At 38.0% G+C, this 11,521-nt stretch overlaps 1 protein-coding gene and 1 pseudogene across 1 annotated transcript; one reads left to right on the top strand and one right to left on the bottom strand.

The window, feature by feature from the left end:
- The first annotated feature begins 505 nt into the window (after window positions 1–505).
- CLEC4D (C-type lectin domain family 4 member D) lies at window positions 506–11,309 on the top strand. Its single transcript, XM_025402830.1, has 7 exons — window positions 506–582; window positions 3,984–4,083; window positions 5,571–5,663; window positions 8,082–8,192; window positions 8,926–9,077; window positions 10,144–10,259; window positions 11,041–11,309. Exons 2-7 carry the CDS (start codon window positions 4,056–4,058, stop codon window positions 11,186–11,188), a joined length of 648 nt encoding a protein of 215 aa, XP_025258615.1. The 5' UTR covers window positions 506–582; window positions 3,984–4,055; the 3' UTR covers window positions 11,189–11,309.
- Window positions 2,387–2,742, bottom strand: LOC112634924 (annotated as a pseudogene).
- Window positions 11,310–11,521: the final 212 nt, after the last annotated feature.

Here is an 11,521-nt window from a genome sequence, read left to right as displayed (position 1 = left end):
CGGTGGTCGTAGCATGCTGGAGGTGCCAGGAAAGCGATCAGTCTCTTTATTCCTTCCCCAGCCCTAGAGCAGCAAGGCTAGTATGCTGCCATGGCAATGTAGAGAACCTGTGGCTTGTCTCTGGGATTTCCTCCCCAGAGAAATGCAGAGCTGCTGCCAGCTGAAGTGCCTCGGTCGGGGCGGGGCAGCTGTGCTGGGAGCTCAGGTGGGGAGGCGCTGCCTAGTGAGGAGTAGCAGGCACATGAACTTGCATGGAAAACAGTGTGGCCGCTTTTCTGTAAGGCAGCTGATCTATGCTGGAGGCCTGTGATAATCCTCAGGCTCTTCACCCTCTTCCCAGCCTGAAGGCAGTAGGGGCAGGAGCTATGGAAGTGGCAAAAAAAAATGGTGCTCCTGCTGTGTTACCTCTGGGAGCTGCATCCCATAGAAATGCAGAGCTGCCACCAGCCCAAGTCCTCAGGCGGGGACAGAGTGGCTGTGCTGGGGGCCCAGGCCAGTGGGCTTTGCTTGGCAAGGTTTAGCGGAGGCCTGCAGTCTGTCTGCTCCTCAGCACCATGAATTCGACTCCATGCAACTCTCCATGTAAGTGCAGGCCTGGTAGAGGGCAGGGCTTGGGGGAGTGTCAAGGGGATCTCCTGTTCCCAGGATTGTACAGGTTCATGGCAGAAGTGTGGGTCCCTAGGGACTGTCACTCACTCATCATTTTCCCATTGTGGGGAGCCTCCCTTGGCTCCATGCCAATCCCGGGTGGGCAGCTGTCCTGTGTTGCTCTTCTTTGCTCTCTGTGGCTCATGTTACTTCCGTGATGAATCGCAAAGTGTCCTCCTTCAAATTCTGTAAACTTGTTCTTGCAGTCCTGTCAAATTAACCACTTTACCTTTTACCTGTGATAAAGATTGTGTCTACTACAGAATCGCTCTCTCTCTCTCTTTTTTCTTTTTCTTTTTTTTTTTGGCCTTAACAAGCCTGATTTCTATTACCTAGGAAGATCTTAGTTTTTAATTAACAACTCTGTCACGTCTTCTTCAACTCAAAAACAAAGGTTAATGGAGGTTTTGCTCATTGTTCATATTGTCTTTTTGTACTCTTAACTGTCTGGGACACAGCTTTTCATTCAGCTCAGAACTTTCTAGAGTAGAGTTTCCCTTATATTTTTGAAATTATAGGCACTTTCTGAGAACAACAGAATGTACCAGACCTATTCTATTTTTCTCCTGTTCTAAGCAAGATTTATGTATTCTCTAGGAGTCCCAGGTCCTTTTGATAGAAATAAATATTACTTCAGCCAAAAATCTAGTTTCCAGGGTTGCATATCAGAGTTTGTCATTAGTGCTATTGTTGCTATTGGAATACCTCTTGTAGTGACTGAACAGTGCCGGAAAATATATGGATTGCCAAATTTATAATTTTACCTCCTCCCATCCCCAATTTAACATAGTAAAGTAGCAGTTCACTCAAGATCACAGAATACATATACACACATATAATTAAAGTAATATGTCGTTTAGGGAAGAATTCAGGGAAAGGGCTATATTCTGGATCGTAGAAATCTTTCTTAAAGTATCTCTAAGCTGTTACGTACTTGTCTGAGTGAGCCTGGGCCACTATCACAGAACACCATAGACTGGTTGGTATGAAAGACAGACATTTATTTCTTGTAGTTCTAATAGCTGAAAGTCTAAGATCAGAGTGCCAGCATGGCAGAAGTGTGGGTCCCCAGGGACTGTCACTCACTCATCATTTTCCCGTTGTGGGGAGCCTCCTTTGGCTCCATGCCAATCCTGGGTGGGCAGCTGTCCTTTCTCACCTTTCTTTGCTCTCTGTGGGTCATGTTGCTTCCGTGATGAATCCCAGTGTCCTCCTTCAAATTATGTAAATTTGTTCTTGGAGTCCTGTCAAATTAACCACTTTACCAGTGAGGGTTTTCTTGTAGCCTTACAGATGGCTGCCTTCTTGAGAACTCTTGGGTCTCTTCTTTTTTTTTCTGTTTCTCTCTTTCTAATATTTATATAATTTTCCCATAGCTTCGTTTCTACAATCACAACATTCCTGAGGTCAACAGGCAGGGTGTAATCATTCTCTTTTTACAGAGGGAGAACAAGGAACTTAGGGGAATCAAAATGGGGACACTAACAGGATTTCTGTGGAAATTTAAGTAAATGAGAATTTGTAGTAAATTTTTTATCTTAAAACAAATAACTCACCTTGGCCGAAAAATGGGATGTTACGCAAGGTCCCCTACTGGGCCGGAGGAGAAAAGGACCTACCTCCTACAGGAGCACAAACAAGGCAGACCAGGACCCAGCAGGCAGCCAAGGCCCAAGCACACAAAAAATAAGCAGAGGCAGGAGGTGGAGAGCAAAGATGCTGGCAGCCCTGCGTCTTGCTAGGTCTTTATAGCTGTGTCTCTGGATTTGTAGGCCACTCCTCGACGTTTCAGCTCCTGCACGGTTCTTTGGGGCAAGCGACCAGTGACTGACACCACATATACGCCTGGCTTAAAGTTATTGACTCGCTGTCACTTGGAGACCCAGCTGTCCTCTAGACTCATCATCGCAATGATTCTATCAAAGGAGGAGCTGGTGCAGTCATATACCATCTCTCAGTTACCCTTTATCTGTAGATATGCATCACAATAGTCACAACCATCATATTCAAACTGGTCTATAGTACCTTGACCAGTGAACACAGCAAGCAGGCCCACAGATGCCGCAGGTCCCTCAGCACCGTCTCCAGGGCCATCTTCTCCGATGAGAAGAGCAACAGCAAGGAAGACGGGCACAGCCTGCGCACCCGCAGGAAGTTAACAGCTCGTTAGCCTGGTCTCTTCTTATAATTCCATCATGAGGACCCCATTCTCATGACCTCATAATAAACCTAATTACCTCCCAAACTTTTGGCCTCCAAATGCCATTAGGTTGGAGGGTAGGGCTTCCACAAATGAATTTTGAGGAGATACAAACATTCACTCCCTGACAGTGCTATAAATGAAGTCAGGGACTCTGATGGTGTCTTTAGCACAGAATCTTACATTTTCTTTGTCTTTGCCTTAACACAACTCTTTTTGCTCAGGTAGAAAGTTCTTGGGATTTAATTAACAGCTCTATCATCTCTTCCTCAAGTCTAAAACAAAGGTTGCTGTGTCTTCACATAAATGGACACACAATGTGTACTTTAAAAGCTTTTGGGCCGGGCGCGGTGGCTCAAGCCTGTAATCCTAGCACTTTGGGAGGCCGAGACGGGCGGATCACGAGGTCAGGAGATCGAGACCATCCTGGCTAACATCGTGAAACCCCTGTCACTACTAAAATAATACAAAAAAACTAGCCGGGCGAGGTGACGGGCGCCTGTAGTCCCAGCTACTCGGGAGGCAGAGGCAGGAGAATGGCGTGAACCCGGGAGGCGGAGCTTGCAGTGAGCTGAGACCCGGCCACTGCACTCCAGCCTGGGTGACAGAGTAAGACTCTGTCTCAAAAATAAAAAGCTTTTGTTCATTGTTCACATTATCTTTTGCTCTCAGACTCAACTTTTTATTCAGTCCAGAGAACTTTTTAGTATAGAGCTCACCTCAAGAATATAACTGCCTTTGAAAATACAATATTCACAAAAAGAATAACAAAAGAGGGGATATTTACTAAATTTTTACTGGGCATAACAATTATTTTTTTTAGGGCGTTACTAAATTTTTTGTCTTAATGAAAAAAAAAACAAATTGAGAAATTCCACATTACACACTGATCTAGTGATCTCAACATACTTGTGGGTTTCTACTAACTGTTGTACTGTTTTTGGGTATTGCTTTCTCAATTTCCTTTTTTTTTTTTTTTGCCTCATCTCCCAGAATGAATCAAAGGAAACCCCAGTCTCTGAAAAAGACTTCTTTTGAGTTAACTTTCTTATATTGGGAACTTTCTAATCTCACTAGAATATGTAACATTGGTGTTCGATCTCAAGTATTTCTGAATATATTCCTCTATCCACAGAAATATACTCTGGGGGAAAAAATAGAACAAGTTCTTGCCCTCCTGACTACTGAACAAGAGACTAATTAGACAATGGGGCTAGAAAAACCTCAAAGTAAACGTGAGTACTTTCTCTCCTTTCAATTTCAAAGAGGCAGAGGGATTTATAACGAATTTAAAAGATATGAATTGACGGTAGTTTTAAAGATTGTTGATGGTGATGGGGAGGAGGAGGTGGAAGGAAATAAAAATGACATTGATGACGAGAAAGGACGTAGAGTCAAATAAGTTGGATAACAGAAACTGCTTCATAAAATGTCGATTGGACCAAGAGGGGAGATAAAATATATGAAAGAGAAGTAAGATGAAAAGAAAGAGAGTAATATGAGAAGATTCTTTTAAAGAAAAAAGAGAAAAGGAAGATGTAGAAAACGCACTTAGGCTTATGCTGTATCAGAGGCTCTAATTGTCCCATTTTTATGTTTGACTTAAGTGACACCAGTGGATTTGTATTGTGATAATATTAAATAATATTTTTGATAGACATATAGAACAAATGTGGGAATGTATAAATTAAAATTAAAGTTTTATTTTATCTCATCACCCTACCATGGCAAACTGTAATCACAGCGTGATCCTATTGAATTACCTAAAAATATTGTTACCTTTTTAGGTAACAATACTTCTTGGAGATTTTTTGCAACAGTATATACTGATTACATGCTTATTTAATTACTATATAGAATATCATTGTGTGAAGTGACCATAATTTAGAATTTACACTATTGATAATACACATGTGAATATTAGATTACAGTATGTTTTTTCTATTTTGAAAAGTACCACAATGAATATCTTTTAACATAAACAAGCTCAATTATTTCTACAGAATAGATACCTATAATTGAAATTATTGTGGCAAATGTAATGCATTTAAAAATGGATAAATGTTACTAAATTGATCCTTCTAAAAGGCATTCCTAATTTTACAGTCGAGGCAGCAGGATTTATTTTCTTACCAAGAGCACTTATTTCCCCTCAGCCTTACCAACACTGCATGTATTTAATTTACTTAAAAAATATGATGTGTGAAAAGTTATACCACAATCTTGTAGTTTACAGTTCCCTGATTGGGCATATTTTTGTTTCACTAGGGGCTATTTATAACTTCAGCAAATTAAAATTTCAGCAAATTTCCTGCTCAGAGTTTTGCTCAGTTTTCTAGTTGATTTTGAAATACTTTATACAGTCTGCATATTAATATTATGACAAGACTTTCCTTGTGTATTTCTTGACTCTAACATTGCTTGTGTTATATAGAAGTTTTAATTTTTATGGAATAAAATTATCAATTCTAATGGTTTTTGGGTTTTGTATCTTACTTATAAAATTCTTTTTATTCCAAAATTACCAAGAAAATTTACATTTTTCTTTCTTATTTATTCATCAATAAGCTCTAAAATTGATTTATTTGGAAAAAATACTTATGCTTTTCTCTAGATCTAAAATATTTTGTTTACTCTCATTTTTAGACTGCTTCTTGGTAGAATTAGCTTTCCTAGCTTGTAGCTGAGAGGAGGTTAATCTCTATTTTTCTTTTGGTGCTAGTGGAAGGAGGCGTGCATTCCCAGTGGATCCCTTGGGTTATTGCTACAGTTTTCATCTCACTTCTTGGTGTCTGTTTTATTGCAAGTTGTTTGGGTAAGTTATTAGCCAAAGTAGGACTCTTCTTGAATTATTTTTTCCAAACAATTTTTCTGAGGTTGCTCTAAGCCTTTTGGTATCTTGATATTTCCTAGCATAACTTATTGATGGTATCTTCAGGGTCTTGCGCTGAATATTCAGAGCTACATTCTTGACTTTCTGTCTTTCGATGGTGCTACCTTGTGATAGGGATTGAATGATGGAATTTAGACCATCTTCTGTACATGTAAAAGTTGGTTACTATAGTACATTTCCCCCCATTTGGACTGGGATTACAAAGGGATACATTTTATGAGTAAAGAGTAAGCAGCAGAAAAATAACTTTCAGATAGATGGGCTTTGAAAAGAACAAGGTTGGAAGAATTGTTCTCTCTCTCTCTCTCTCCCTCTCTTTCTTTTTTTTCCCCCTTTCTTTCAACCTCTTTATTGATGTACAATTGACATATAATAACCTGTACATATTTAATGTATACATCTGAATTTGGGGGATAAGATACACCCTTGAAACTATCACCACCATTAAAAAAATTCTTTCTGATATCAAACCTAAAATAATTATAATTAAAGTAATATGATATAGGTGCAAGACAAATAGACTAGAGGAAAATGAAGGAGAGCTCGGTTACAGATCCCTCATGTATATAAGACTCTTTATATAAAACAAAAGAAGATATCTCAGAGATATCGGAAAAGGACAGTTTTGTTCAATTAATGTTGCAGAGCCCATTGATTATTTAAAAGATGAAATTGGTCTCCTGCATCATACTATATACAAAAACAAATCTAGAGTGGATTATTGTCCAAAATGTGAAAAGTAAATCAATAAAGTTTTTTTTTTTTTTTTTGGAGATGGAGTCTGGCTCTGTCGCCCGGGCTGGAGTGCAGTGGCCGGATCTCAGCTCATTGCAAGCTCCGCCTCCCGCGTTTACGCCATTCTCCTGCCTCAGCCTCCTGAGTAGCTGAGACTACAGGGGAGAATATCCTCATGACCTTGAGGTAGAGAACGATTCTTAAACAAGTCACAAAGTGCACTAGAAAATAAACATTGACAAATTATACTACATTAAAATGAGTTATGGTACAACAAAACATACCTGTAACAGTGAAAATAAAAAGCCACAGAAGATACTTGTAATGCATATAATTAATAAATAATTCACGTGTAGATTATATAAAAATTTTTTCAAACCAGTAGGAAAAATACTTACAATAAAAATGTCAGCAAAGTCTTAAATAGGTACTAACAAAAAAAGAGAGAAAAATGAAATCTAAACACACAAAAGTGCCAGCCTCATTAATTATCAGGGAAATGCAAATGCAACTCAAAGTCGCCTTTGCCAACATAACAGGATGGCAACAATTAAAAAGTCTGGCACTACCAAAGATTGATGATGCCATGGAGCAAATGAACCTCTAATGAATTGCTTCTGGTGGAGTTTAAGCATTACAATCACTCTGGAAAAGTTGACCACTATCATAGTTTACAATATTCACACCCTGTTGCCTGCAGTTCCACTCCTACGTATGTGCCCTACAGAAACACATGCTTATGTGCTCCACAATGCATGGTTGAAAATGCTCAGAAGATCAGAGTTCACAGTAGCCAAACACTGGAAACAATGCACACATCTAATAGAATAGATAAGTATATTTTATTGCATGAAGACAATAGTTCACTTTACAGCAATGAAAATCCATTAATTATAGAGGGCACGTAACAAAATAGATACATTTCAGAAACAATTCTCAACAAAAGACAGAATCAGAATTCATACTGTATGATTGTCATTCAAAAACAGGCAAATCTGATTTATCACTTACTAACATGTCCCCTGTTTTGCCTGTTTTTGTATGGCAAAACAGGGGACATGTTAGTAAGTGATAAAATTGTAAAGCAAAGCACAGTGGTTACTTTAAAAGCCAAGAGTAGCTACCTTTAAAGGAGAGGGAGTGAGTTGCGTTTGAGATGTGAAGGCTATCTGGGGTTTTGGCAATGTTCTGTTTCTTGAGCTACGTAGTTGTTACCTGGAGTGTTCACCTTTTTTACCTTTGTTTATATATTTCAAGGTGAAAGTATTTTAGAAATGCGTAAGCTTCATACAACCCAGTGCGCACCAAAACCCTTATTCTAACACAAATTTTGACAGAAAATCATGCTTGCAAGCATGTGCACATAAAAGTTTGCAAAACTTCTCCTATAAAGCATAAAATGGACAATATAATAAAAATATTAATTTTCAACAGTTGCTTTCAACCAATTCACCTGGAGCTGAAGCAAATGAGCTGCATAGAAAGAAAAGAGAATATGAGGGCCTTAATTATCAGGATAAGAGAAAGGTTAGGGAGGTCAGCTCCTATTTCCCTAATTAGTGGTTATATAGCAAAAGAAACCTAACTTGCTTTTATCCTTGACAGTGACTCATCACAACTTTTCCCGCTGTAAGAGAGGCACAGGAGTGCACAAGTTAGAGCACCATGAAAAACTCAAATGCATCAAAGAGAAATCAGAACTGAAAAGTGCTGAAGGTATAGAGCATAAGATAATTTCTTTTTTAATTTCCATTTTCGTTCAAATTCATAATTCGACTTAAGGAATGTCAGTAGTGAACCAGGAAAGATTAAAATAGCATAAGATGAGAATCTGGCATTGGAGTAAATAACAATACCTTAAGATAGAATTATTTCTCATTACTGTAATCAGTTAATAACTGGAGAATATGACTTAACAGATCGATGGGTTATTTTTGACATCCAAAACGTAACATTAATCAAATTCAATTTTCCCTTGATTCAGACATATCATAAAGACAGTTTCCTCCTAGAATATATAGCTTTGCTGACATGTCTTTATTTCTTTTATTATTGTGGAATTTGTCATCTCATTTGGGAGAATGGGGGAGTGCTTGAGTTTTAGTAGGTTCTTTACCCCCTTTAGGTAAAATATTCTGCAAAAGCTTCATAATGGGAACACTTCAAATATGAAAGTCAACAGATGTAGGAACATTGAATAATAGTCATGCCTTCTAAGATAATATTTTGTCATTTTCTTGTAGTCATTATGTGGTGTCTAGTACTTATGTTTAGAAGATATTTAGGAATGTAATTTTCAGGATCTTTTGGCAGGAGAACAGATTAATTTTGGTGATCTTGATATTATTCTCACAAATATTAATTGGATATAGGTAGTAGAATAGTCATGCAATCTGTTACTGATGAAATACTCTTTTGTTACCAATTTCCATTTTAATTTTCACTTGAGGGAGCACCTGGAACTGTTGTCCTGTTGGCTGGAGAACCTTGCAGTCCAACTGCTATTTTCCTCTTACTGACAACAAGACATGGGCTGAGAGTGAAAGGAACTGTTCAGGGATGGGGGCCCATCTGACGACCATCAGCACGGAAGCTGAGCAGGTGTGTTGGGAGGATCACATCAGTTTCTCTGCTCGTTTGAATCTCTTTCCAGAAAAAGAGGAATTTCTCTGTCCTGTTATGCCTCTGTCTGTTGTCTTCTGCTCCGTCTGCCTGGAAAGCCCTTTCTTCCTCTTCAACTTTTTGTTATATGGCCAACTTCTTTTGGTTTTTCTATATTTGATTCATATGTGATTTCCTCCAGAGAGCTACCCTAACTACCTTCCTCATTCTACCCCTCCCTATGCTAAGTGGGAGGTGCTTCTGTGGGACTCTGTGCACAATGAGATCATGGCATTTACTCCACTCCACTATAACCGTCTGTTCACTGCTCCATCTCTTCCAGTGACTCTTACTACGTGGAGGGCTGGAACCATGCTCTACTCACCTTTGCGCTTCCAATGTCCTGTGCAGTGTGAGGCACACTGAATAGGTCTTGATAAATGTTTGGTTAGTAGATGAATAAATGAATGATTAATCAGGACTGAACTAGCTTCTCAAGATAAGTATAGGAAAAGTAATTCAGATGTATGGATCTAATGATAGTAAAGAAATCTTAGGGTAAATTCTTTACAGGCTAAAACTTATTTCCTCATGTAATATGATTCCATTTATGTACCATGACTCAGATTCTAACTTTTTCTTGGTTAATAGTTTCCTCAAGGATTTTGTCTCCCTAGCTTTACAATCTATAGGTTTGGTGATTCTGAATAAAATAGAATTTAATGAAATATGCACACAATTAAAGAAGGTGATATTAAAAACAAAACCTCCTAAAAAATCTAATCCTATTAATCATTGTGCTAAAAGGGTTGCAAGTCTGACCTCACTTAATCTTCACAGTAACTCTATAAAGTAGTGGAGTTGTCCATTCTGAAGACAAGAGCACTGGAGGTTTGGTAAGATTGAAGCACTTACTAACATTACAGGCAGAATTTGAAAACAGATCTGTCTGGTGCCAGAGCTTTTGTGCTTAACCAGTAATCTAGTTGGCATCTTTCCTCTTTTTCCAATGTCATAGCCGTCATCTGATTCATGCAAATATATTACAATTTATATTTTTATGCAGAACTTTATTACTCAATTTCTGGATAGACGCTTTTCCTATTTCCTTGGACTGAGAGATGAGACCGCCAAAGGTCAGTGGCGCTGGGTGGACCAGACGCCATTTAACCCACGCACAGTGTGAGTATATTAAGTGGGCTAAGGGGATTTATAAGCAAAGATTAGAAGATGGTAGCAAGAAACATTCATTTTGAAGTGGAGTACATTGATATAAAAATGTTAGGAGAGACCAGAGTAGGTTGAGTAATCTCTATATGGTATGTCCCAGTTCCAGAATGGTCCTATAATTTCCATGAAATATTCAGTATTCTTATTTGTACAATGTCAATAATGAAATCATGAAAAACATGGAAATGATATAAAAATTGTTTTAGGTTTGACATTTAGATAAACAATATAAGTGATAAAAATTGTCTTTGAAAGAGAATTGAAATCTTGTCATTTTCTTTCTGGAAGCCAATATCGTTTAATAAAAATATAATGCAAAGCCACATGTGCAATTTAAAATTTTTGTTAGTTATATTAAGAAAGTAAAAAGAAACAAGTGAAATGTATTTCAATAATGTATTAATAATGTATTTAACCCAATATATCCAAATCTTATCATTTCAACCTGTGATCATTATAAACTTATTACTGAGATCTTTGACATTCTTTATTGGTAATAAGTCTTAAAAATACAACACTTAAGACTTAAAGCACATTTCAATTCAGAGAAGCCACATTTCAAGTGCTCAGCAGCTACATGTGTCTAGTGAGTATAGTACTAGTGCAGTTCTAAACTGTTCACTAGGGACATTTCTCTGAATTGTCTCCTAATATATCTATATCTAATCTACACCTCTAATCTATGTTATCTATATATACATATAAATCTCTATCTATGTTGTTTTTCTTTCAGATTCTGGCATGACAACGAACCCAACAACTATCAGGGAGAAAACTGTGTTGTTCTTGTTTATAACCAAGATAAATGGGCCTGGAATGATGTTCCCTGTAACTTTGAAGCGAGCAGGATTTGTAAAATACCTGGAACAACATTGAACTAGAAACCCACAAAGTGGTTCTTGTGATGGAGAGAGAAAAGAAGAACCAATTAGAATAGGGTAGAAGGCACCTGCGTCATTGGAACACAGAAAACATGCTGGGTCATAGAGCGTTTTTAGTCATGATGGTCTTTTTTATTTTGTTTGATTCATTTGAGACGTGTGTGTGCGCGTGTGTGTGTGTGTGTGTAGATAATGTGGTTTTTGTATGGTGTTTGAGGGAAGGAATAATCTTTCTTTGTAGCATTTCAAGATGTTTACTTTTCAATTGGTGCGCACTGAATGCATGTTTAGAAGAATGGCATGAATAGTGCATCACTTTTGTCATTTTTCCCC

The sequence above is a fragment of the Theropithecus gelada genome, chromosome 11 (genome assembly GCF_003255815.1).
Source record: "Theropithecus gelada isolate Dixy chromosome 11, Tgel_1.0, whole genome shotgun sequence".
NCBI lineage: Eukaryota > Metazoa > Chordata > Mammalia > Primates > Cercopithecidae > Theropithecus > Theropithecus gelada.
Note: the sequence above shows the minus strand (reverse complement) of the source record. Positions and strands in the feature narration are given on the sequence as shown.

Coding starts and splice junctions, on each gene's coding strand:
- CLEC4D (XM_025402830.1), top strand. CDS start 4,056: ATGGGGCTAGAAAAACCTCAAAGTAAAC. Junction 4,084..5,570: donor AGAAAAACCTCAAAGTAAAC/GTGAGTACTTTC, acceptor TTTTGGTGCTAG/TGGAAGGAGGCGTGCATTCC. Junction 8,193..8,925: donor AGAACTGAAAAGTGCTGAAG/GTATAGAGCATA, acceptor TTTTCACTTGAG/GGAGCACCTGGAACTGTTGT.